The 25,851-nt window shown below is 38.2% G+C and overlaps 5 protein-coding genes and 1 long non-coding RNA gene across 8 annotated transcripts; 2 read left to right on the forward strand and 4 right to left on the reverse strand.

Annotated features, from left to right (window-relative positions):
• Positions 1-573: 573 nt before the first annotated feature.
• Positions 574-5,762, forward strand: LOC113689614 (putative multidrug resistance protein). Of its 2 annotated transcripts, XM_072051402.1 has the most exons (7): positions 574-921; positions 1,264-1,318; positions 1,425-1,612; positions 1,727-2,184; positions 2,280-2,820; positions 3,029-4,992; positions 5,125-5,762. In XM_072051402.1, exons 1-7 carry the CDS (start codon positions 739-741, stop codon positions 5,498-5,500), a joined length of 3,765 nt encoding a protein of 1,254 aa, XP_071907503.1. In that variant the 5' UTR covers positions 574-738; the 3' UTR covers positions 5,501-5,762. The 2 variants fall into 2 exon arrangements, with proteins under 2 accessions (XP_071907503.1, XP_071907504.1); XM_072051403.1 differs by lacking the exon at positions 1,264-1,318 and having other exon boundaries at positions 786-921.
• Positions 5,763-5,985: 223 nt separating this feature from the next.
• On the reverse strand, positions 5,986-7,177 carry LOC113690810 (protein NDR1-like). The gene has a single exon (XM_072051405.1). It carries the CDS (start codon positions 6,861-6,863, stop codon positions 6,219-6,221), a length of 645 nt encoding a protein of 214 aa, XP_071907506.1. The 5' UTR covers positions 6,864-7,177; the 3' UTR covers positions 5,986-6,218.
• Positions 7,178-8,081: 904 nt separating this feature from the next.
• On the reverse strand, positions 8,082-10,749 carry LOC113690811 (uncharacterized). Its single transcript, XM_072051406.1, has 5 exons — positions 10,570-10,749; positions 10,295-10,392; positions 9,993-10,092; positions 9,200-9,382; positions 8,082-8,452 (listed from the first exon to the last, which is right to left on the reverse strand). The coding sequence occupies exons 1-5, from the start codon at positions 10,624-10,626 to the stop codon at positions 8,330-8,332; spliced, it is 561 nt and encodes a 186-aa protein (XP_071907507.1). The 5' UTR covers positions 10,627-10,749; the 3' UTR covers positions 8,082-8,329.
• Positions 10,750-12,737: 1,988 nt separating this feature from the next.
• LOC113690808 (polyubiquitin) lies at positions 12,738-15,160 on the forward strand. The gene is made up of 2 exons (XM_072051404.1): positions 12,738-12,986; positions 13,556-15,160. The coding sequence occupies exon 2, from the start codon at positions 13,556-13,558 to the stop codon at positions 14,927-14,929; it is 1,374 nt and encodes a 457-aa protein (XP_071907505.1). The 5' UTR covers positions 12,738-12,986; the 3' UTR covers positions 14,930-15,160.
• Positions 15,161-17,141: 1,981 nt separating this feature from the next.
• LOC113690167 (2S sulfur-rich seed storage protein 2-like) lies at positions 17,142-17,809 on the reverse strand. The gene has a single exon (XM_027207994.2). It carries the CDS (start codon positions 17,722-17,724, stop codon positions 17,260-17,262), a length of 465 nt encoding a protein of 154 aa, XP_027063795.2. The 5' UTR covers positions 17,725-17,809; the 3' UTR covers positions 17,142-17,259.
• A 2,741-nt stretch (positions 17,810-20,550) lies between these two features.
• LOC113688765 (uncharacterized) lies at positions 20,551-24,941 on the reverse strand. Of its 2 annotated transcripts, none has more exons than XR_011815331.1 (12): positions 24,240-24,941; positions 24,078-24,129; positions 23,890-23,995; positions 23,636-23,741; positions 22,712-22,780; positions 22,156-22,193; positions 21,919-21,987; positions 21,651-21,699; positions 21,456-21,496; positions 21,165-21,325; positions 20,988-21,074; positions 20,551-20,754 (listed from the first exon to the last, which is right to left on the reverse strand). It is a non-coding gene; the product is annotated as an uncharacterized lncRNA (long non-coding RNA). The 2 variants fall into 2 exon arrangements; XR_003448105.2 differs by having other exon boundaries at positions 20,551-20,751; positions 24,240-24,940.
• Positions 24,942-25,851: the final 910 nt, after the last annotated feature.

The raw sequence follows: 25,851 nt of genomic DNA on the forward strand, positions 1-25,851 counted from the left end.
TCTGCGTTGAATAGGCTAAAGCTCTTACTTATTCTCCTTTTTGGGATTTTCGCGTGAATGATTCAATTCATAAACATAAAACCATGAAGTAACGTGCGGTATCTAACCAAGTAGACGTTAATTTCATCTAACAGTTGAGTTAAATATTATAACATTTGGTGGAACATCAATCCAGCATGGATGGAGCACTTGTCCCATAACAGGTGAATTGTAACCTGTGCTCTTGCATAGGCACAAGCAAAACAAGAACGAAGTAAAATAATCCTTTCTAACTATATAAATTTGGTGGATTGCTACCGAGAATTCGGACACTTTGTTTTGGCCGCGAAAGGTTCCCTTACCAGTTAGTAAACACTGGGAAAAGTACAGCAAACAGTCATGTTATGGTAGGATGGAAAGAAGCAGCAAACAATGGAAAGGCAACTGATAAAGACTGGTTTTAATGTGAAACAGTCGTATTTTTATACGTCCGAGGCCAAGAGGAAGCAGCCGGCTAATCTGATCACAATGTACTGCAGCCCCGTAATCACAAATGACAGTGGAAGCGATAAAGGGCCTGCTGCTGGAATAAAATAAACTCTCTAGATTCTTTAATTAATTTATGTTATTTATGAAGAACATGGTGTCCAGAAACTAGAGACTTCCTTCAGAAAATATATTTCGGCTAATCGGCAGTAGCATATTTAGCGTATTCAAAAGGTGATATTCCCTCTTGGAGGGGGCAATTAGAACTCAGAAATGGGAAGTAACAATGGCATGTTTCGATATGCTGATGGAGTGGACAAGCTGCTGATGACTTTTGGGACGTTAGGTAGCATTGGAGATGGATTGCAGATTCCTCTAATGATGTTTGTGTTAAGCGATGTCATCAATACTTACGGAAATCCCAGTGGTGCACTCTCTTTCGATACCGTTAATGAGGTAACAAAAGTTAATTAACATGCTGTTGTCTTCAACTATTGCTAATCCAGTTAACATTATGGAGTCAGATCAGGGGGAGAAAATGTTTTAACAAACATAACTCTCTATGGTGTAACATATTATGTAGCCCTTATCATGCATGACAAAAAAGGCCAAACAATTGTGTTTTGAGGTTGTGGATTTGACATCTTCAGTCACTTGTGCGCAAGTTTGGAGTTAGATTAGCACGAGTTAGCGAAAATACTAGCTCAGACACCACTTGCCAACAAATCCAGTAGAAAATGAATCAAAAACGTTGCATCAACTTATTAACATGCTGTTTTAATCTTCAAAATCTTGCAGTTTGCACTCAGGCTACTCTATGTTGCAATTGGAGTTGGACTATCTGCTTTTGTTGGTATGCAGAAATTAGTTTAAATTAGCTAGTGCTGTATGATGCATGGCATACATGCATTTTAAAAGCTCTATTTTTTTTATTATTATTATTTTTTGGATGGTGGCAGAGGGATTGTGCTGGGCAAGAACAGCAGAAAGACAGACTTCCAGGATGAGACTGGAGTACCTGAAATCTGTGCTTAGGCAAGATGTTGGTTTCTTTGACACACAAGCAGCAGATTCTTCCACCACTTTTCAGGTTGTCACCACTATCTCGGCAGACTCCAATACGATCCAAGTCACCATAGGTGAAAAGGTAAGCATTTCACTTTCGTCTCTCTTGTCAATTGTCATCCCACCAAAATGCACTCACTAAGGACATCATAATTGTTCCGCCAAATTCTAAAACAATTTCATCTTCTGAATGTAGATACCCGATTGCCTGGCTTACATGGGGTCCTTCTTCTTCTGCCTCATATTTTCCTTCATTTTATCCTGGAAGATTACACTTGCTGCTCTACCATTAAGCCTCACCTTCATTGTTCCTGGACTTGGATTTGGGACATTAATGATGAACGTTGGCATGAAAATGATTGAGTCTTATGGAGTTGCTGGTGGAATCGCAGAACAAGCAATTTCCTCAATCAGAACTGTATATTCTTATGTAGCAGAGAATCAAACTCTTGTGAAGTTTAGCAATGCGCTTGAAAACACTATGCAACTAGGTATAAAGCAAGGGTTTGCAAGAGGCTTGATGCTGGGAAGCATGGGAGGTATTTATATTAGCTGGGCTTTCCAAGCTTGGGCTGGTTCCCTTCTAGTTAGCAAAAGGGGAGAGAAGGGTGGAGACGTTTTTGTTGCAGGATTCAATGTTCTCATGGGAGGATTGTGAGCGATTTCATTCTAGCATACTTGTCAGTTGGAGTATTAGTTTTTCTTTGTTCAATCTCTTTATTAAATCTTACTATTCAAAATGCTTGCAGAAATATTTTGACTGCACTTCCAAATCTTACTGCCATCACGGAAGCAAAGGCTGCTGCTATTCGGATTACTGAGATGATTGATAGGCAGCCGACCATTGATAATGAAGATAAAAAGGGGAAAGCTTTATCATATGTGAGAGGAGAAATTGAGTTCAAAGGTGTCTATTTTAGCTACCCTTCAAGGCCGGATACACCCGTCCTACAAGGCCTGAATCTTGTATTCCCAGCAGGCAAAACAGTGGGACTTGTTGGGGGAAGTGGTTCTGGCAAGTCCACCATTGTTTCCTTACTGCAAAGATTTTATGACCCTATTGAAGGTGAAATATTTTTGGACGGATACAAGATAAAGAGACTTCATCTTAAATGGTTAAGATCCCAAATGGGTCTGGTTAATCAAGAACCAGTCCTCTTTGCAACTTCCATAAAAGAAAACATCCTCTTTGGAAGGGATGGAGCATCTATGGAAGACATGCAAACAGCAGCCAAGGCTGCTAATGCCCATGACTTCATTATTAAATTACCTGATGCTTATGACACTCAAGTAAGGCATCTCTACCTCTGAGTCTGAGACTATTATCTTTCTGGTACCTATGTTTTTTTTTTTCAAAATGGTTTCCTCTGCGGGTGTGTGTTGGAGTGTGTATTTTTGTGGTGTGGACTCTGTTCACATGCTACAATTTTTGTGTTTTAATTTCTTGAAGTGCTGCCATTATTCAATTATCAAGTGTTTGGACACTGGATTTCTCCAGGTAGGACAATTTGGAGTTCAATTATCCGGAGGACAGAGGCAACGAATAGCCATAGCAAGGGCTTTGCTGAGGGATCCAAAAATTTTGCTGCTTGATGAAGCTACAAGTGCATTAGATACACAGTCTGAAAATATTGTGCAGCAGGCCATTGATAATGCAGCTATGGGGAGGACTGCAATCGTCATAGCTCATCGTCTCTCCACAATTAGAATGGCAGATTGGATTGTGGTTCTTCAATCAGGGAAAGTAGTTGAATCAGGCACCCACAATGAGCTTATGCAGATGAATGGCGAAAATGGTGGGGAATACTTTAGAATGGTGCAGTTGCAGCAACAAACGATGCAAAATGAAGCTGACAATAGCTTTAACTATCAGAGTGACTGGAAGAGTCCGTACAAAAGGACTGTTCCTCCAAGTCCATTGAGCGTCAGATCAAGTGCACCAGGGACCCCAGCTCTCTATGCTCTTAGTCCAGGCTTTTCGAGGAGTGCACCGTATTCCACTCCTTACTCAATCCAATTTGATGACTCTGACAGTGAAGACGAAGAGTTTGACCACTCGGCTTCTCCTGCTCCTTCACAATGGCGTTTGCTGAAAATGAATGCACCAGAGTGGGGCAGAGCCTTGCTTGGATGCATGGGGGCTATAGGTTCTGGAGCTGTTCAACCGGTAAATGCCTATTGCGTGGGAGCGTTAATATCAGTTTACTTTCGACCTGATAGACCTTCCATCACATCCCATGCCAGAAACTACTCTTATGTGTTCGTCGGCCTGGGAGTCTTCAACTTCTTTACCAATGTCCTGCAACATTATAATTTCGCTGTCATGGGGGAAAAGTTAACCAAAAGAGTTAGGGAGAAGCTGCTTGAGAAACTTATGACATTCGAGATCGGATGGTTTGATCGGGATGAAAATGCTAGTGCTGCTATATGTGCACGTATATCAACCGAAGCTAACATGGTTCGTTCCCTTGTAGGTGACCGAATGTCGCTACTTGCCCAAGCATTTTTTGGAGCTACTTTTGCTTATGCACTAGGGCTAATGCTAACTTGGAGGTTAGCCCTGGTGATGATGGCTGCTCAGCCATTAGTGATAGGAAGCTTCTATGCTAGAAGTGTTTTGATGAAAAGTATGTCTGCAAAAGCTCAAATTGCGCAGAAGGAAGGAAGCCAACTAGCAAGTGAAGCTGTTATTAACCATAGAACTATTACGGCCTTCTCTTCTCAGAAAAAAATTCTTGGGTTGTTCCAAGCAACATTGGAGGGGCCACGGAAGGAGAGCATCAGACAATCCTGGTTTGCAGGTTTTGGCCTGTTTAGTTCTCAATTTCTGGCAGCGGCTTCTACAGCTTTAGCATTTTGGTACGGCGGAAGGCTGTTAACAAAAGGGCAAATATCTCCAGAGCGACTCTTTCAAGCATTTTTGGCTCTGCTGTTCACTGCTTATACCATTGCAGAAGCAGGAAGTATGACAAAAGATATATCTAGAGGAAGCAATGCTGTCCGCTCAGTTTTTGCAATTCTAGACAGAAAGGCTGAGATTGATCCAAATGATTCACAGGGACATGACGCAACCAAAACAAGTATTAGGGGTCGAGTGGAGTTGAAGCATGTACACTTTGCTTATCTATCAAGACCTGAGACGTTAATCCTTAAGGGCTTGAGCCTCAAAATCAGTGCAGGAACTACAGTAGCACTTGTTGGGCAAAGCGGATGCGGCAAATCAACAATCCTTGGGCTCATTGAGAGATTCTACGATCCTCTTAAAGGTTCAGTATGCATTGATGAAAGGGACATAAAAGACTTCAATTTGAGGACCTTGAGGACACAGATTGCACTAGTCAGCCAAGAGCCAACCCTCTTCGCTGGAACTATCTATGAGAACATTGCCTATGGGAAGAAGGATGCCAAGGAATCTGAGATAAGAAAGGCTGCAATGCTTGCTAATGCACATGAGTTCATAAGGTATGAAGTCAATGTTCACAAATTCAGAAACTAATTTCTTTTAGCACCAATCCGATAAATCTATTCTAACTCCGCTAGCAACAAAAGAGTTGCGTGACCTCTAACATAATAATGTTATATTAACTGTAACAGTGGGATGAAGGATGGATACGAGACATACTGTGGAGAAAGAGGGGTTCAGCTGTCTGGTGGTCAAAAACAGAGAATAGCATTAGCTCGGGCGCTATTAAAGAATCCCAGAATCCTACTATTGGATGAAGCAACCAGTGCTCTTGACAGTGTATCAGAGAGCTTAGTTCAAGAAGCACTGGAGAGAATGACGGCTAGAAGAACATGCATTGTTGTGGCTCATCGTTTATCCACAATACAGAAAGCAAATTCGATTGTGGTGATCAAGGATGGAAAGGTTGCAGAGGAAGGTTCACATTCTGATCTTCTTTCGTTAGGACGTAATGGCGCCTACTATGCCCTTGTAAAAACACAGGGAAGCAACTCTCCTTACCGGTGAAATAGAGCAAACTTTTAGTATAAGTAGACGGTGGGTAAGGCTGCATAAGAGCCATCTCCAGTTATGTTTTCACCTGAAACTTCTGCGTTGTTCATGATTGAGAAGATTACGGTATCCCTTTATCAGTATATAGATCAGTATTTAGTTTGTTATTGCCAAAATTTGTGTTCGAGTTGGTTGGTGATGGACTTGTGCTCCTTAAAGAATGTAATAATACCTACCATTAATGAGAAGTTGATCTTGGGGATTAGGCAGAGTTTTACTCTTCCAGGTGTACATTAATACCAAAAAAAAGGAAAAATTATGAAAGAAATGATTGTGCACTGTATTGTAGAAAATCTGATAAGGCGGTACCATGGCTTACTATTTCTTTTCTCGCAAATTCTACTACTAGTTTCAATCGTTCTCTTGTTTTCTTAAGGAAAAAAAAAAGGCAGAAAAGATCAATAATCTGGAAATTAGGCTTACAATGGAAGACTGAGCTATGGAGTTACAGATAATCCAATCGACGATCATAATGGTACAAAGTAGATTTGAGTACAAATTTAAGAATTAAGTAAAACGAAAACTTAACCTACCAATAATAACTACCATATAGGATTACACTAAATGACGAAACCATACTTAGATTAATACTTCCTCTCAAAGGATTAAACCAAGACCCTGTTGCCTGCACTCGCTGCGAAATCTAAATCTAGGATGCTTCAAAAATTAGAAACTACAATAGCAGAACCAAGAAATACAATGCAATCGAAATTACCACTAGCCCAGGACAGCGAACCGACTCCGGTGCGCCGGACTTGAGTCTGATGCCCTTCTTGTTGATTTTTTTACCAGAATTATTGACATCCAGATTAGCCCCCACCTTCAAGCCATGTCTCTTGGTATACCAAAACAGAATCTTGTACCTCACCCTCGTGGTCAATCCCACCCGGAAAGTCACCGTGGACCCATTTGACACCGCCCTGTAAGCAGCCTCCCACGGCACCCCATATGTCTGCACCAGCTCTTTCCGGCGAGCTTTCTTGTCATGACCCTGGTAGAAACTGGGGACGGTATAGTTTGCTATTCCAAGGCTACCATTTTGAACATAAAAGAAGGTGAGATTCAGATCATCATAGCCTACACCTTTGTCCTTCATTTCATTCTTGAGCCTCAGATCAAAGTAAAGAGTGTGGTTGCTTCTAGTAGTGGTGGAATTATCTGTTGCATTCAGGGAAGGAACATAAAAGTCTTCTATGGAGCATGAGGGTTTAGACCCACGAAGACTTAGCCACATGAAAAAGGCTGTTAGGCCTGAGGTCAATATGAAGCTGCAGCAGCATCGGCAACACCCTCCTCCACTGCTGCTGGGGTCTGACATGCTTGGAAACAATGGTGGTTCTCCGGTGAAGTATTATGAGGGACTACCACTGAACAAAGTGGCATCAGGCAACAAATGATGCCAGTGGAAAGAAAAGAATCAATTCAATTGTGAAGACTAGAAAGAAGAAACACTGCAGGCAGGAATAATTGTTGTGTTTCGTGCTTTATTAAAAGGAAAATTGATCAGTACGTGTAGGCCGCGTTGCTTTTGGTTTGGACTTTGGAGAGACTTCCGTAACATGAATGGGGATCTCTGCTGAAATTTCCTGGTTCGCTCCAAGAAATTGAGGTCAGCTCGTGCATTGACTGAGCACTCTACAAACTTTTAGCAGTAGATTCGTTAACCTTTTCTTAATGGGAAATTGTGGGACAATGTGGTTTAATGGGGATTGGTCATTGGAGCAACTTAGGAGGAGCATTTACTGCAGTAAAGATTAAGAAAACTGTGGTTTAATGCGGATTGGCCACTGGAGTAACTTAGGAGGAGCATTTACTTTAGTAAAAAAATGTTGTAATTGTAAAGAACAAATTACTTTTAGGCATGCCAGAAATGAACTACTTTTAGCGGATTACATTCATCGATTCACGAGCCAGAGAGCTTTGCTGTGACTCTCATATACCGTTAAATTGGATCACAATAAACACAAAGACCCTTTAAGTTGAATTTTGAAGGCCATCCAAAAGTAATTTTACCTTTTTTGGGCTCCAGAGGATACCGTTCCTTTTTTTGGCTCCTGTAATTGTTTTGGTCATTGGCTTGAAGAATGTAACGATCGATAAAAGAAGACCCGGCCTGGTCTACAATACCGCGTAAATAGTGCATTAGGCGCTTCAAGGAAGGAAAAGGTACAATGCTTCAGTTGGGATATCTGTTGGGGATCATGTCACGTTAGAAATTGGACCTGCTATAAAAGCTAAACAATGAATAGCTCAATTACTTTGAGGCATATTTGTAATTTGACTTAAATCTCCTAAAACATCAGCAGATAACCCACTAGCAGCTTAAGATGGTTAAACGTCCCAGTATGCTGTGAACTGCCCTTGCATGATTACCATGACTTCTTTGGTTCTGCCTCCCGACAGGACGAGAAGCTTGGAGTAGAAATTTTAAAATAGATATTTAACTATGAGCTACGCCATAGCAACTTATTAGCAACCACATCATATCAGGTCCCCTGTCTGAGCAACTAACAACCAAACTATTCAGGCAAAAAAGTTCAAACGCAACAAGAGCGTGAATTGTCTCACTTGCATCAGCATTCTCAACTGGCATACAGCCTAAAAGATTTAAGCCATGTCAAGTCTATCAAAACTTCTAAGGTTGTCTTCCAAACTTAAGACTAACAAGCAAAGCCATATATGCATGTCTTGAGGAAAAAAAGATGATGAATGAACTCAAATACAACACCATGATGTTAAACAGCACTCTATGTATATACATTGATCACGCGGTCAAGCAACATGTTACTCATCATCTTTGTAGGGGTACTCCTCAGGAACTTGCTTCACAAGCTTCACTTGCATTTCAAATGCATCATCCCCTCTCAGCATATCACGGATCCATGTCACTTCAGTTTTCATTGACACCTGATCATTGGAGGAAAAAGTATAAGATGTGGTTAGGAGGAACAGAATTTTGTTTGCACACTCAAGTTTCATATATAGGCCACAATAAATATTTCATTCAACTTAGTATGTTAATTTTATGAAAAGTAGGTAGGATTATTTCTTTGTTAAGTAGTTAATAATGCTTAGCTCAAACCATTTTATCAAAGTAAAAAATGTAATGGTACAAATTTATGAAGCACAACACGTTAACATGCAGCTCAAACAGAAAAGGTTAGGCTTGCAGAGCATGCATGCGTGCAATTTCGTCTGTGCGATCATATCCTGAAATAGCTCAGAGCAAAAGGAGTTCGCACTTAGAAGATCTGATAAACAAAATTATACCAGGGTCGGATGGAATCAAAAGAAAAGAACGGACGACTACTTGGGAAATGGGACAGAAACCTAGAAGTAAACATTTTACTAACTGAAGGAGGTCTCTGTTCTTCCGCTTGGAAAATGCAAGAATAAGGTATTAATGTTCTCCATAAAGAAAATCTTTTTTCCATTTGTAATTGTGGTTTTGGTCGATAGAACGAGCAACACGGTTAACCACATTCCATTTTCAGCCATGCATCTGGAAATGAATAAACTTAAATTCCTCATCAGAAAGCATAAAGAGAAAAACAAACATAAAAACAGATAATATAAAGAAAATTCAAACAAGAGCACGAGTCGGACAAGATTGTCAACAGAAAGGCCCAAAAGTCCATTGAGTTAAGAGCTAACCATCTCCAGAGCTCCCCTGATAACTCCACTCAGGACGTTGCAATAATACAAGCCTTGACAAGTGTCAGGAAGTTCAACAAAATCTACCAGCGGGTTATCTTCCAAAACAAGACTGCAGGTTGTACCCTCAGCATCCCAATTAGTCACAGTTGCAGTGACCCCTAGGAACATTTTGAAACCAACCTGTGTAACAGGGAACCATAAGAAAAGCATTTATCACATTGAACACCAAAAAAGTGAAGGATCTTCCAACTATTTACAAACAACGCTAAACACAAGAAGCCAATTCAGTTCAACTTTAGATTTTTTTTAATATACAATAAGTATGAAAAATAACCAGACAATCAGCATCTCAGCTACCACTAACAAGTTTCACATATCACCAATTTTAGGCTCAAGCACTATGAATAAGAATCAGGGAAGGGAGAAACCCATCATAAGTCTGCAAGAACATGCAACTTTTTCCCTACTTGTAGTTATTTTGCCACCAAATGAAAGGGGAAAAAATATTAATACAGACAAATCATTTCCTGCTGGTCTGACTGCAAATTTGCGATACAACTTGCGGAATTTCAAGAAGAACAAAAACGAACCAAGCATCACCAAAATACTACCTTTTGATGAATTATAATTGGGTAATGGATCTAAGGCAATGGTTAGTACTTAGTAGAATGATATTTAAACAAGGGACACGAGATCTTCACTGGGGCTGAAACTTGAGACGAAGCATACAAATCCTTTGGAGCAGAAGATAACAATATATCAGAAAATGTATACTCCAAAATGAAGAGACCTTGGCAATGACTTCAGCAGTTTCCTTGAAATCCACACATCTAGAAACATTGGACTTCGCAAGAAACTCATCGATTAGCCGAATCCCAATATTATAACCCCTGCAACATAATAAGAAATATCCCAGTTTAAACAACTTCATCAATGTCTCATACCTGAGCAAAAACTATGATTTTTATTTAGAAAAAAATGCAAAATTGGCTATTCTCAAATGATTTTAAACACAGAAAACTAGAACACACTGACTATCAACAATACTATTATAAATTGAAAGCTAACAATAGTATTGAGGAAGTAAATTACATCTGGTCAAGCTGCTTGTTGACTTCCTCGACCTCTTCCAGATCGGTTAGCAGCTGACGAACGATCGCGCCATAGGTTAGAGTGAAAAGCTCCGCGTTCTAACACAACAAACAATTAATCCATAAAATCCAAAATAAAAAACTTCAATATTTCGAGCTATTAATGCTATTAGAGTTCACGCAATAGAAAGCAGATATCGCTGGGTGCGGAGAATAATTAGGAAATGAAAATTCTCTCTCTCTTGGTTGGTTTTTCCTTTTATTTTTGAAACGTACCACCCGTTCCACGCTGGCGAAAATGGCGTCACCGGATCTGGGAGCAACGGGAGGCATCGGGGAAGGCTTCCACGCTCTTGAATTCTCCGGCGAGATTTACTTTGAATACTTTGGTTTCCACTCCAGTAGCTGATGATCGAGTGCGAGTTTCGAGGGAGTCCTGGAAGCGTTTTCAGGATTGTATCACTTGGGCCTGAGATTGATGATTTGTTTAGAAGAAATATTGGGCTTTGCTTGAGGAGGAGGACAGAGGCTGACGTTATGGGCCTTGGAAAAGTTTGAGCAGGGCTGGGTTGGGTTAGAGGTGGTATCAGAAGAGACAGAGGCCTGGATTACCAGTTGACGGTCCATCCTCAATTACTAAGCCAAGATAACTGCCAATTGACATAACTACCAAAATAACTATCAAACAAGATTTTTATAAAATTTAATTTATTCTTAAATTGCACGTACATGAGTGTGTCTTTAGCACTAGGTATCTATATATATTATACATAAAGCTTGAGGAAGAGATTTGGTGTTAATATTAGAATTAATATTTATTGTCATTTTATGAATTTATCATTATAAAAACTATTTTTTATTTTAATTATCTAAAACTACTCATCTATTTTTACTTTTAACTATTTAAATATATGTTTTCAACATAACTACCCTTAAATATCATAGCTATCAATATAAAATTATTTTATGAAAAATATTTAAAAGATTAAAGTTAGATTCGATAATAAAAAATTTATTTAACTACATATAACTACTATCCTCATAAACTTTGTAACTACAATTATTTTTATCGTCACTTCATAAACTTTCCTTTTTATCCTCATAAAAATTATTTTTATTTTAACTACATATAACTACCTATGACAATTTTTTACCTTTAACTATTTAAGTAGATTTTTCAACATAACTACCCCTAAATATTATAACCACTAGTATAAAGTTATTTTATGAAAATTATTTAAAAGATTAAAGTTTGCTTCAGTGATAAAAATTTGATTTAAAATACATAATCATAAATATTATATATTTTTTGATTACACACACATTGAGTGTGTATTGAGCATTAGTTTTAATAACACCTGTTGCCTCGAATTTTGATTTACAAATAAGAATACATTTTCTTTTCGGAGCCACTTGAAATGATTAGACCACGTCTGGCTAAAGATATATAATCTCAAATCACAAACAGAAAGTAAGCTAATCATATTAATTTCTAGACCGGTGAGAGTTAGAATGTGGACCTTCAAGTATTCCTATCAAATAATCCCTTTAATAAAAATAAAGTAAGCTAAAAAAATTTTTAAATTTTGACTAAAATAAAGCAGTGCCAAGCCCGAATCACAAAAAAAAAAAAAAAAAAAGAGGAAAAAAAGACAGTGATGGAGAGACAATTGTTAATGCCTATGACCCGGTCAAAAACATATTATTTATTCTGCAACTCCATTTGTTAAGGTCACGTCAACTTGAGAGACAACTGTTACAGTAATGACAAAAAATAAATAAAAAAATCTGCAAGTTGACGTTAACACCAACCTTGCCCCATAAGATAAGATGCACATACATGGATTATCGTATGCATTAAGCAATCGTTCTAGCCACCTAATCTTTTATCTTCTCTAACGGGACCTACCAACAGAAAAATCAGACGTAAAACAATTCAAACTGCAACTCTGCAACAAGCTTGCAAAATATATAGGCATTAGCAATAAAATTATTGTCGTATTTGAAACAATTATTGCCATATTTTTTATGATGTAATATAAATAATAATTTTTGTGTAAATAATTTGTAATAAATTTTTTTTTTTATATTTTCTGTGAATAAGTGATTTAATCATCATTTTTCTCACATACATCAAATTGTATCGGTACATTTTTTAACCAAAAATTCAAAAAATAGCAATACATATTTTAAATCATAACTCATCTAAACACATGTTCACAAGATGACTGACTCTAAATATTATAACTACTAAAGTAATCATTATTTAATTTTAAAAAGATTAAAATACTACAATTTATCTTGGCAAGAAAAATTTTATATAAAAATAATTAATAAAATTATATTTTTAAATTGCAGCGCCAGTCTGCGTGATGCGAGCGGACGTATGGACAAGGGAGGCGCTCCTAATTATCTCCGCCACGCAAAAGAAAGGAAAGGAAAGCAAATAAATTATAAATAAATCAAGGAGAAGGATTCCTTCGCCGTTGCCGTGTAGGGTTGGTGCAATGGACCTCATGATGACACGTGTCCCTTCCCAATAGGCGGACACGGGCTGGCAATTTCGTAATAATTCGGTCATTACGTCTTTAAATTGATCCCATCTCCTCCGTTGCCAATCGCTCATTCATCTGTCCACAGCTCCAATTTCTGAATTTCTTTGTCAAAGCCTTCTACTCTCTCTCTCTGTCAGGGTAATTGGCCTTTTCCGATTATCTTCTTGTTCTTATTTGTTTTATATTCATTGTAAGAAATCATCTTAGGTATAAATATTTTTCCAATTATTGTTCTTCTTTATCATATCCTCATAGCAAGATAAGAATTCATCTTAGGTATAAATATTTGGTTAGGGATTTCATATCTATTGCCGGAATTTAGACAATTTTTGGATGATGGGACGGTTTTGCGAGTTTGGAAAATTCGGTTTTTAAAATTAGAAATTGGTATTTTGTTGCCCAGTAAGGATTATTTCCTTTCTGGTGCTATATTTTTTTCTATTAAGGTCATACTACCAAAATCTGGTTTGATTAAATATCAGATCTATGGTCTGGGGTCTTATGAATTTTTCGGAATTTACGGATCTGGAATTCATCTTTCTACGATATTTTGATGCACAAAAAATTATATTTTAAATTAGATTTTTTGTTAATCTGCCGTGGATGCATATAGATACATGAAAGATTTTAGCTTTGTACATTGTGATTGTTCTTCTTTTCGATTAATTGGATTCTGACTTCTGAATTCGGATCTTCCATCTGAGCAGATGCAGATCTTTGTCAAAACTCTTACCGGCAAGACCATCACTCTCGAAGTCGAGAGTTCTGACACCATCGACAATGTCAAGGCCAAGATCCAGGACAAGGAAGGAATTCCCCCGGACCAGCAAAGGTTGATCTTTGCTGGAAAGCAACTAGAGGATGGCCGCACCCTCGCTGACTACAATATCCAAAAGGAGTCCACCCTCCACCTGGTCCTCCGTCTGAGGGGTGGAATGCAGATCTTCGTCAAGACCCTCACCGGAAAGACGATCACCCTTGAGGTTGAAAGTTCGGACACCATCGACAATGTCAAGGCCAAGATCCAGGACAAGGAAGGCATTCCCCCAGACCAGCAAAGGCTCATCTTCGCTGGAAAGCAACTCGAGGACGGTCGTACCCTTGCCGACTACAACATCCAAAAGGAATCCACCCTCCACTTGGTTCTCCGTTTGAGGGGTGGGATGCAGATCTTCGTGAAGACCCTTACTGGAAAGACTATTACCCTCGAGGTTGAAAGTTCCGACACTATTGACAACGTCAAAGCCAAGATCCAGGACAAGGAGGGTATTCCCCCCGACCAGCAAAGGCTCATCTTTGCTGGAAAGCAACTTGAGGATGGACGAACCCTTGCCGACTACAACATTCAGAAGGAATCAACCCTCCACCTGGTGCTTCGTCTTAGGGGAGGCATGCAAATTTTCGTCAAGACCCTCACCGGGAAGACTATCACCCTCGAAGTGGAAAGCTCTGACACCATTGATAATGTCAAGGCTAAGATTCAAGACAAGGAGGGTATTCCCCCAGACCAGCAGAGGTTGATTTTCGCCGGCAAGCAGCTTGAGGACGGAAGGACTCTTGCTGATTACAACATTCAGAAAGAGTCCACCCTTCACTTGGTGCTGAGGTTGAGGGGCGGCATGCAGATTTTCGTCAAGACATTGACTGGGAAGACAATCACCCTTGAGGTGGAGAGCTCTGATACCATAGACAATGTCAAGGCAAAAATTCAGGACAAGGAGGGAATCCCACCAGACCAGCAAAGGTTGATCTTTGCTGGTAAGCAGCTTGAGGATGGACGCACTCTGGCGGATTATAACATTCAGAAGGAGTCAACCCTTCACTTGGTGCTTAGGTTGAGAGGAGGAATGCAGATCTTTGTGAAGACTTTGACCGGAAAGACCATCACCCTAGAGGTGGAGAGTTCGGACACAATTGACAATGTGAAGGCTAAGATTCAGGATAAGGAGGGGATCCCACCAGACCAGCAGAGGTTGATCTTTGCTGGTAAGCAATTGGAAGATGGCAGGACCTTGGCTGACTATAACATCCAGAAGGAGTCCACCCTCCACCTTGTCCTCCGTTTGCGCGGTGGCTTCTAAATGCTGTACTCTGTTGAAGCTGTCTTGGTGTTGAACTGAACTTGCCTTGGTGTTATCGTGCATGGGTGGTCGGACCGTCAAATAAAGCCATTTTATATGGATCTTTTAATAGTGTTTGTGGCCGTGTTTTCTGGGATTGGTGGCGGTGTTTGTTTGTTAAACAGCTTGTTATGGGAAAATTGGATGTGTTACCTGTATTTTGAATAAATTTCATTTTCGTTGAGAATGGAACTTTTACTATGTCCTTTTATATATGCCCTTAAATATTGTGATTTGCTGTTCATAAAACTTGTTACTTTACTCGATGTGAGCTTTTCGCAAGCAGGGATAATTTTGTGTTGAATTACAAAAAGAGGCGGGGTGGGGTAGATTGCGTCGAACCAGGCACGGGAGTGCTCCTGTTCTTCTGTGCAAATTCCTACGTAAATTGTAAATCGTTGGGGTTCATTGCTAAATGCTTAATCTTTCGTGACTGATTGGGGGGAACACATATTTGTTGGATTTAGGAACGTTCTAAGCCAGTTATGGTATGACATGACTAATTCGGGTTCTCTAGGCTTTTCTAGTTCATTTCATGAACCAGGTAATTCTTAAATATGATACTTGATTACAAGAGGGCTTAAGAAATAGGAGAAGCACGACTCCTGATCAGAAGGTTGGTAATCTGATTTGTGTTTGTTGAGTTATTGTGCAGCCGAGTGAAAACTGGAGTAGGATTGAGCCAGTAAGGTATACTTGAGCCGAGCAAGAAAGTCGAAAGAGCATTCTGACCAGATCAATGCTGAGAATCACCTCAAACGTGCAAAATATAAATCATAACACTTGGTCCTTATTCTGAAAAGACTTGTTTGGAATATGGGGCATGGGAGGGGTTGAATGTGAGCATTGTTCAGGAACGTTAATTGCCTTCCTAGCTATCTCCTGCGGCGGATCATCCTCCCAACTGCCCCCCATTTCCTCCAACTCTTGCCTTAGTACCTGCTTTATGGCTCGGCAGCGGCATTCATTACCAAAAGCCAGAAACTCCAGACAGCTGCTGGTCTGTGATGCTGTTGGTAGAAATGTTTGCTGAGTTCCTCTCAGCCCCTCAATCAAGCGGTCCAGCTGCTGCCTCTTGAGCTGCTCTTCGCATGATCCGCCTGAGCTTTTCCGGGAGAAAGCCGACTCCTTGGATACCGGGGGTTGACGGTGATGCTGAGTGGCAAAGACTCTGCACTTACGGTTGATACGGCAGCTATAAAAGTAGCCAGGCTGATCAACTTTGCCATTGCAATCATGTGATTCTTAGGTGGTTTTTTCCAACAAAAGAAAAAAAAAATTAAGCATTAATATGGATATTGGGAACTTGGTGATGAGATGGCTAGCAGTGCTACCTGGGGCTTAGGCAGGCTCTCTGGAGTAGGTTTCTTTTTGCCAGATGTCTATCGCACTTATGCTGCTATGTGATCTTTGATCGTTCGAGTACGATCTTATTTGGATTGCAGTTTTTCGTCAGAAAATTAGAAAATTACGTAATTTATGTGATCATATTTCTTTATTATTTTTTTTCCCTTCATACATCAAATAATTTTTTCATAAAAAATCAGTAATTTTTTCATAAAAAATCATGAAAAATACAATCCAAATACAATCGTTTGACTGCATTGCATTAGAAACTAATAATTTGAAGTTCTCAGAAACTAAAGCAATTTGAAGGGAGAACGTGAATGTTTCTACCTTTCTGATAATTGTTTCTTCTATTAAAAATTAAAAAAAAATGAACAAAAAAATCTAGACATAAAAGCAAAACATGAAATGAACTTATTTTTTAAAGTGAGGAATCTTAAAATCTGATCTTTTAAATCAGAATCTAAAATCTGAATTCACGAGCACACTCGATAGATGAGCTGATGACAATTTTGAGCTTTTGAGCAATACTGTAGTCCTAAAGCCCTGCAGGATGCGCAAGGGGACCAAGAACTTATATTATTTTCCTGAGATTTTGCTTTTTTATGCCATTAGCTTTTTATGAAAATTAAAATGACGGTCAAACAGTACTAGTTGTTCCAGTGATCTTGTGTCTTGGCGCATGACAGAAGTTAACAAATCCCGTTCACGCCCAATAAAGAGGGAAAATCACCACTGCTTGCGAATCTGAAGAAGGAAAATACGAGCATTTTCAGAAACAAGGTCATACTCACCTTGCCAGAAAACTACAAAGTAGGTAGGCACATAGCAAAACACACGATCATGTGCTTTTTATTAAACTACATTGGATTGGCATCACTTCAATCTCCAGCCAGAAAAGCCGGAAGCCAAGTGAACCTTGTTCATCATACACAAGTTAATTACTAGACGAAAACAGCTCCGATTTGGCACTGCTGTGGTTCCAGGTTGCACTTGCGAGGGAGGTTTTTAGCCTTCTGTATAACCTGCTGCTGCATCTCCTCCCCTTGCCAGCCTCCACCTTGCTGCAGTTGCTGCCTCACAACGTACATAACCGCCTCGCACACGCACTGCTCGTCGAAGTTCTCAAGGGTCTGGCAGCAGGGCCGGAGGTGCTCCTCTTGTTGCCCCGGCAGCGGGTACATGCGCAAGTCAGAAGGGCTCATCTGAGACAAGTATTGCTGGCAGTGCCAGAGCTGCTGCTGCTGCTCTTGGATTTTCTGCTGGCATCTCTGCGACTGCCCTCCTTGTCCTGGGTCCTCCTCATCCTCCAGCACAGTGGTGGTTATGGTAGTTCGGTGGGCCGTGGCTGAAGCAATAGCCAAAAGGGCCACCAGCAAAATTGCTGCAAGGACTGTGAGCTTTGCCATTCTCCTCACTTTCTGCACTAATCACCCTTTTTTTTTTTCCTTAATGCTTGAGAAGTAGAGTGGGGTGAGTGGTAGGAGTCGGAGGATGAGGGGGATTTTATAGAAGAGCTTGACCTCTGCATGTTCGACGAGTGGAGAAAATTTGGTAGAATTGAGGGAGATGGTGAGATGCGGAGGATTGGATCGGTGGACTTGTGATGAGGTGTCGATCGATTCTTGATTCAAGGCTACACGTTGATGCCCTTGCGAATGCTGCCATACATAATGTATCAGCATGCAGGCATTTTGTTTTATGCGATCATCAAATGGGGCGCTTTCCACCTCGATCTCGTGAATTCATTTCAACAATGCATCTTTTGAGCTGGTTGTATTAGGATTTAGCAGAAGCAGGGAGCACCTTACTAGCAGACGTACGTGGAGGATGGAGAGGGTAGGAAAATACAGGTGCGATGCAGAGACTCGAGAGGGTTACTGAGGTGGCTCAAATGTGGAACACCTACCATCCCATTTCCTGCAGAATTTCTGTTTTTCTTTGCTTTTTGGTGGCGCACAAATGAATTGAATAAAGCCAGAGTTGTTGTTTGGTCCCCATTTAAATTGTACAGCTACTTGGTTTGATCATCAGTGACTCAGCGGCACACAGAGACGAGGCAATCTTTGGTTTTGCTGATACATTAACACGCAAAGAAATCTATGTCAAGGGATCTTCATGGTACACAGATAGATTTGTTTGTGAAAGAAGACTGGGAATAATCGTTTGGACATTGGATCTCTGTGATCGTCCATCTGCAGTATTTCTGTTCCTAAGGAGCTTTAAAGTTTAAACTCTGACGCTAATCAATTTACAGCCATACCTGCTAAGACCGTCATGATTTACCCGACCGATTGAGAATGAAAAGGTTGAGACTACCACAATCTTCAATTCTACATGACAAATTGACAAATTGAGATTCAACGGTTGTGGTAATTTTCTGGTTAAATTATTTATTACTAGGAGAGGAACACCGCACTATGTGCTGTGTGAAGTTACAAGTTTAACATGCCCAGTGAAAAGTTAAAAAGCTAATACGACCAGAGCCCTCACTGGCTTTATTCTTCCAACAATAAATTATTTTTTTTTTTTGTTTATCATTTTCTGTATGTGGTAGATAATGAAGCATTTTGTCAACATTTCAATTAAGAAAAGAAATAACACTAATAAAGTTGAAGAGCATAATAACACATAATTGAGGTAAGCTCACCAACTGTACGATGCATCTCATTACCTGTGAAAAGTTACAATTTAAGATATAAGATACATTCATCCAGAAATATTGACTGTCATATCTAGAAATGCCTCTCGTCTTTCTTATCTTCCGTCGCGTTCAATCAGCCAATTATAGTGAAACTATGTATTAGTGGTCAAAATTTCAAAAAAAAAAAAAAAAGCATCACAAAGTTTGATATCTCTACTATAGCAAGTGGCTGTTGAAGTAACTAATGACTTCTGGTAAAGATATTGGAAAGGACAAAACAAAGTATCAAGCATTCATGACAAAACTCCATAAGCTTCCATTAGCTTCCAAGTTCCAGCTATCCAAATATCAATCAGATCTGCCAAGAAGGAATCATATTAGAATTTAATAACATTTTTTGTAAATAGTAGAATGACAATCTTGTTAAATCACAGGTAACGCACCCGTAGTTTTTGCCACACTTTATTGCAAAATTGTAAGGAAATAGTAAAACATGAAATATAAACAAAGTCGTCAAGAACACATTCCCTACTCCTAAGTTTGAGCCACCATTAATAATACCTCTTGCCATTCAACTTTTTCTCAAACATTAATTTTGGATATATAAATAAAGAATAGAAAGCCAATAAACAACAGATGCATTTTGAGCCACCATCTTATTCGGATAAATACCTCCTGCCAACCAATTTTTTCTCAAACATGAATGCTAGGTAAACAAATAAAGAACAGAAAATAAAAAACAACATATGCATTTTAGCCTATAAATCATGTAGTTATATTTCATTCATGCCACATTTTTGCCAAGACAACATGAATGAACATAAGACATCAATTTAAACTAAAAGAAAATTTTCTTTTCTTTCTTAAAAAGCTCAATGACAGAACAAAAAGCTCCAAAAAATAAAGCAAAAGCTACAGAGAAATTTCAATATATTAGTTTGATATTTGTTAAGAGTTTACTTTTTAAATCCTGAAACGCATTTTATTCTTTATGTAATTCTTAGATTTTAATTTTCTTTTTTACATAAAGGTGTTAGAGAATTCTAGTTGCCTAATTGAGAAAAGGTGGATACAAGAATTTGTTGCAGATACAGGAATTTGTATTTCACCCACCAGCAAAGAGGGAAAATTTGTTTTTTGCATAGAAAGAAGAGGGAATAGTTTTTTTTCTTTGATAGAAAGGATTGGAGCACTCTTGACATGAGATAACTCCAGCAAGACATCTTCCCATCCATTAAATGCCAATCTCACAATTTATCATTTGTTCATTATCTTGCTCAAAATAATCATTTATTTTTCAACCACACATACACATACATAAAAGAAAGCCTTGTTCCATTGTTTCCACTTGACCAGATGTTTAGCAAAAAAATAATAATAATTGAAGCACAAGATAAAAGAGACAAGAAAAAGAAACAAACATGAAAATGCTTACTTCTCTAGTTCTTAAAAACCCAGGGAGCCATAAGGAATACCCTTTGTGAGTTAGGAGTTTAACAAACATTTTGCATGGAAGAAAAGACATGAAATTACTAAAAGGAAAAACCTACCAATAGTTGTTGTTCATTCTTCTTCTATCACATAACTGCCATTAAAACAAGAAGCAAGTTTTAGAATAGGGATAAAAAAGAAAACTGTAAAAACAGTTATTAAGTTAATAATCACTTCGTGAATAAAATAATGTCAAAACATCCATTAAAATCACAATCATTTCGTCTTCAATCTTCTTTATCATCTTCCACTTGAAGAAAGAAAATGAAAAACACGGCCATCTCTCCAAGTCCAACATAATCTACTTAAAAAATATATTGAAAAAGTCAGCTAAATCCTTACGAGAGAGATAAAAAAAGAAAAGAAAGAAAACCATGACTTGCATTCCATATAGTGATTGAGAAGTTTAGAAAATTTTTTAGGAAAACAAACACAAAGACATAGCATGCTTTTTTTGTGAGGAAAAAACCACTACATGTGCTGAACTAAGACCAGAGGTTTTCTGGATTATTATGAAATGAAGGGCTAAATGGATACCTGAACCCACTTGAAGTAATTGACTGTAAGACCTCCGGAATTTGCCTATATGTCTGGGAGTATAACAACTCCCTTCTTTGTTAATATCTGTAAAGTAAAGCCAAGGTTAGTTAAGTTGCTTCCCTGCACATGTTATTTTTGCTTTGAAACACTATGCCTTTTGACCTCCATACTAACCTCATCTGCCTCTGGATTAGTAGGATGATTAGCTGCCTCGATTACAAATTTGGCTTTAATATCTTTTGCATTAATCATCTTCAAGCAAAAGATAATAGGTACTGCTAGTGTAACTCAAAATTTTGATCAATGATTAACTTGACAGGGAAGTTCCTGATTCCCTGAGGAGAAGTATATTCATCAAGTGCTGAAAACCCAATGAAGAAAAGGGAACAGGAAGAACTGAAGCAAATAGAAAGACATTTTAAAGATCAAAAAATCTATTTTAAACAAGCGAATCTTTTTAGTTACCATATGGATTGCTTTTTTTGAGCAGGAGATCAACAAAACACCTGCACAAAAGACACAAGAAAATGACTAAAAAGAAAACTCGAAAAGAGCAAATGCCAAAGAAAATGGCTAATAAGAAAAGCATACCATCATTTGAGGTTTGAAGAGAGCAATTTAAAGAAAAAAGTTAAATCAGACTAATAAAACAAAACTTACATTTTTCCCACAGCAGTTGCCTTTCACGGGTGGTCATTTTTCCTCCCTGCTGCAGAAGAAATCCAAGAAAGGCAAAATTGAAAAAGAAAAATAGAAAAATAAAAATCAAGTAGGTACAAAAAATAAAGTAAATAAATATCTAAAAGCTAGCTAATAATCAATTATTCACCATCTTAGATCATATTAAAAGTTTTTCTTGGAACTAAAAATAAAAAACTGAAATGCAACAAATACATTAATCACAGAAAGAAAAGGGAAGAAAAATTACCATATCTGTATTCTACAAATTCGCATAGATAGTCGGGACAAAATATTGAACTTCCCTTTCTCGCTGTTTCTGAAAAAGACACGAAAGAGGAAAGAAAAATTGATTGTTTTTTGCCAAGAAGATGGCAGAAAAATAGAAAAAATTAGCTATAATCACTCGAGGGAGGGAGGGAAGGAGATGAAGAATAACAAGAGGGAGAAATGGGAAAAATCGATAGAGGAAAGAGGGGGAGATTACCAGCCACTTTTCTGCCTTGAGCCTATCGTCCAACAACTCTATCAGAAGAAAAAAAATCTGGCCCTTAAAGAGTTATAGAATGACAGGTTTTACAAACAAAGCAAGCAAAAGGGAAAATGTATAAACAACAGATTATCCCAAAACTATATGCAAGCAAAGGAAAAAGAAGAATTAAAAAAAATGCACAATATCATACAAAAATAAACTGCATTTGAATATGCAGTGAGCAAACAAAGAATGGAAGGTTGTTAGAAAACAAATTTAAGAAAATAAAATGAAGCTTCCTAAATGCCAAAAGAATTCAGTTAAGATTTAAGAATATTATCGAATCAATTTGCCAAGCGGCCAAAAGAACGAGATAGCGCAAAATATTCTGCTAACGAGGCCAAGGAAAAATATGCATGTAAATGTGAAAAGAAAAAAAATAAGAGCATGTGATTTATTTCAGGAACATTGATATGCTTTTTCTATTTTCTTCCTTAAACTGAAAGGGTTCAACATGAGAAACAATGTTAAAGAATACACCTTTTTTAGAAAATAACCTTATAGAATTTACCTTCGAAAGGGAAAAACAAGGCTTAGAAAACCGCATGAAGATGGTGGAGGAAATTTCCAGATTATGTACCTACAACATCACAACATAATAAAAGGGAAAAAATTAGACACCTAATCTGGTAAATAATAGGAGGAAAAAAAAAATCAAAAGGCTAATAAAGATGCTTCAGAAAAAAGAAGTAAGAAGAGTTTTTGAAGTAAAAAAGATTCCAGCCAGTTTTTTGATTTTGTTTATGTCCATTAGAAAGGGAAAAAAATTGTAAATTATAGTAGGAAAAAAAGAACTAAAAGACTAATAAAGATACTTTGGACAAAATGAAGCAATGAGAGTATTTGAAGCAAAAAAGTTCCAGCCAACTTTTTGATTTTGTTGTTGTCTATCAGAAAGAAATTCAAGAGAGAAAAAGTGCAACTTTCTTTGTGATGCTATTACAGTATAAAAATGATACGAATCACTAATTTCGAAAAACAAAATTACAGAACACGGAGAGGCAAGCCAAATGAGGAAGTTCAGAAACCTTCAAGATTTCTCAAGCCTAGGGTCAGAGACCTTGTTTCAGGATTTCCTGATTCATTAGCAATTTTTATACCTCAGAAATCACATACCCACCTTTCCTATCATTTAAGAGTCCTCAATATCGTCAATATAAAAAAAATTCTTGTAGTAAGAAACCATTGATAATAACCCCAGCAGGGCCTCGTATGGTTCTACTTTGACCATCAAGTAAGATTACTTTCAAAATTTTTCAATACAAAAAAATTATACTTCAAGCATTTTAAACTACCAGTAATTTAGAGCAAATTATACTAAGATAAGGATATTTGCAATAAAAATATTTCATATTTGAAACTTAATTAATCAATAGTGGATTAAACAGATAAAAATGCACACTTTATGTGTGTGTGTGTGAGAGAGAGAGAGGACCCTTGCATATGATATTTGGAAAGCTTTCGTTTTGCTCTATTGGAACCATTCACTCCAAGCCTGCAAATTTTCTGTCAAATTCGCCTCTTAATTCTCCATCTATACCCTAACAATAACAAATAAACAAATAACACAATAAATCAATGTATACAAATACATAAAACGACACTCCATATTTTTCTGAAAAATCCTAGATTTCTTGGAGCATATTAGTTAAAACATCCAGACACGAGATGGGGTTCCAAAATTCTAACCTTAGGATTTATGCAAAATCTTGACGGTAAAGGCTTATTTAGATCTCAAAATCTAACCTGAAAGCTTTTCCAACATATACATTCCAGAGGATTCCACTACCAGTTGCTGAAAAATCAGGCAGTAACTTAGGAAGGAAATAGAAAAACAAAAGAGACTCACTTTATAAAAAGGGAAAAAGTTACACAACCTTACTCTCATTGAGATGCTGGAGGCTGAAAGACATTTCCAATTTTTTGCACCTGCAATAGCAAAGATATATAAAAATTAATATATAAAAATTTGACCGCTAAACCCCCCACAAAAAAAAGATCCAAATGCTTAGAGAGAGAAAAAAGAAGAGATTACAAACCCAAAAAAAATCCCAACCATCCTCCTTGTTGTAGTTGTTCTCAGTTAAAATCGAAAAGAAAAGAAAAAGATGAAGAAGATGAGAGAAATGGGGGGATAATTGATGAAGAGGAAGATAAGGTAAAGAGAGACGATGATGGAAAAAATGAAAGAGAAAAAAACCGTTTCTTATTTTTTTCAAGCCAACAAAACTCCCAGTAATTGGAAGATGAAGAAAACCATCTTGGTCATTGTTGTTCTCAGGTGGAAGATGAAGAAGAAGAGAAAAAGTTGCTCTAAGAGGTTTAGAGAGTGACGGTCGATGAACAAATAGGGAAAGAGGAGACTTTTGTTGCATCGAGCCCAACTCCCTGTCAAATCCCATAAAAAAAAACTGTTATGGAGAGAGGAAGTGGTTTAATTATCCCCAAAAGGCTGTCAAATTATCAAGTCCCGACAAACAACAAACAAAGAAACAAAAGGATTGCTAAATGTCTGAGCAAACAAAAGAATTAACGTGTAGGAATGAACGACCATCAATTGGAAATTCGTACGGGCCGAACGACCATCAATTAGTCAATACCAGCGCGCCACGTCAGCAATTAGAATTTAATTGAAAACAACGACATTCGCGCATAGATTAGATATGTTAATAAATTGTATGTGAAATAAAACTATTTATGATTGCGAATCAAACACTCAAGTAAGCTAGAGGACACTTGCACAGGAATGGGGTCCTAAGACTTGAGGCATAATTTCCATATATCTTTATCTTTTTTTTTTTTTTTTTTTGGTTTTTAGTTGAAACTTTAGCAGCCCTCTTTAACCAACAAAAAGAAAAAGGAAAAAAAAAAGAAAAAACCCTCATCTTGTGTAATGACATCCCTGCCCCCACCCAACTTTTTCTTTTTCTTTCTTTTTTTCATAATTATATTATGTGGGCTAAATAGGGCTGTCAACGGTCCGGGTCTGAACTCGGACCCGGCCCGGACCCGAACCCGTCTATATTTTCCTGGTACGGATAGAGATATAGACCCGCGACCCGGATCCATTTTATCTAATAAAATTACGGGTCGAATACGGAATATACAATTCCGACCCGTATTCGATCCGGACCCGTTTTAATTAATTAATAATTAAAAATATATAGATATCTATCATAATTATTCATATGTATTTCCAAAATTTTCTAACCCTAATACCCATTCCCCACCGCCGCACACCGCACATCCCTTCTGGTTTCTTCCCCTCAGTCCCTCACACTCTTTTCTCTTTTGCCTTGCCTCCCGTAGTCCCGTGTCCGCCGCCTCCGCTAGAGTCCAGACGCCAGTGAAGTGAAACCAGCGACGCTGTCTGACTCTCTCCATCTCCAGCTCCAAAGAAACCGCCGGATCTGGCCATCTCCAAGGAAGCCCAGCTCTTGCAGAGTTGCAGTCTCACTCTCTCCTCATTTCCGGTGAACAATTGAAGAAGACCGCGACCCACAAACATTTTCCTCTCCGTAGTCCGCACCAGGTATGTGCTTCCTTGGAAGAGGACATGGGCAGCAAAATGTTCATACCAGCAGAAACATCATATCCTTGGAACTGAAGTTCACGGTACTCTTGGCACAAGGCGCAACGCTCGCAACAGAA

Source organism: Coffea arabica, chromosome 5c (genome assembly GCF_036785885.1).
Source record: "Coffea arabica cultivar ET-39 chromosome 5c, Coffea Arabica ET-39 HiFi, whole genome shotgun sequence".
In the NCBI taxonomy this organism is placed as follows: domain Eukaryota; kingdom Viridiplantae; phylum Streptophyta; class Magnoliopsida; order Gentianales; family Rubiaceae; genus Coffea; species Coffea arabica.

Bases quoted from the DNA above. Each gene is read 5' to 3' on its own strand.
- LOC113689614 (XM_072051402.1), top strand. From the start codon at position 739: ATGGGAAGTAACAATGGCATGTTTCGATATGCTGATGGAGTGGACAAG. The intron at 2,821-3,028 runs GTAAGGCATCTC...GGATTTCTCCAG, and splicing joins CTGATGCTTATGACACTCAA to GTAGGACAATTTGGAGTTCA. The intron at 4,993-5,124 runs GTATGAAGTCAA...TAACTGTAACAG, and splicing joins AATGCACATGAGTTCATAAG to TGGGATGAAGGATGGATACG.
- LOC113690810 (XM_072051405.1), bottom strand. From the start codon at position 6,863: ATGTCAGACCCCAGCAGCAGTGGAGGAGGGTGTTGCCGATGCTGCTGC.
- LOC113690811 (XM_072051406.1), bottom strand. From the start codon at position 10,626: ATGCCTCCCGTTGCTCCCAGATCCGGTGACGCCATTTTCGCCAGCGTG. The intron at 10,393-10,569 runs GTACGTTTCAAA...TTGTTGTGTTAG, and splicing joins TCGCCAGCGTGGAACGGGTG to AACGCGGAGCTTTTCACTCT. The intron at 9,383-9,992 runs GTCTCTTCATTT...CCTGTTACACAG, and splicing joins CTGCTGAAGTCATTGCCAAG to GTTGGTTTCAAAATGTTCCT.
- LOC113690808 (XM_072051404.1), top strand. From the start codon at position 13,556: ATGCAGATCTTTGTCAAAACTCTTACCGGCAAGACCATCACTCTCGAA.
- LOC113690167 (XM_027207994.2), bottom strand. From the start codon at position 17,724: ATGGCAAAGCTCACAGTCCTTGCAGCAATTTTGCTGGTGGCCCTTTTG.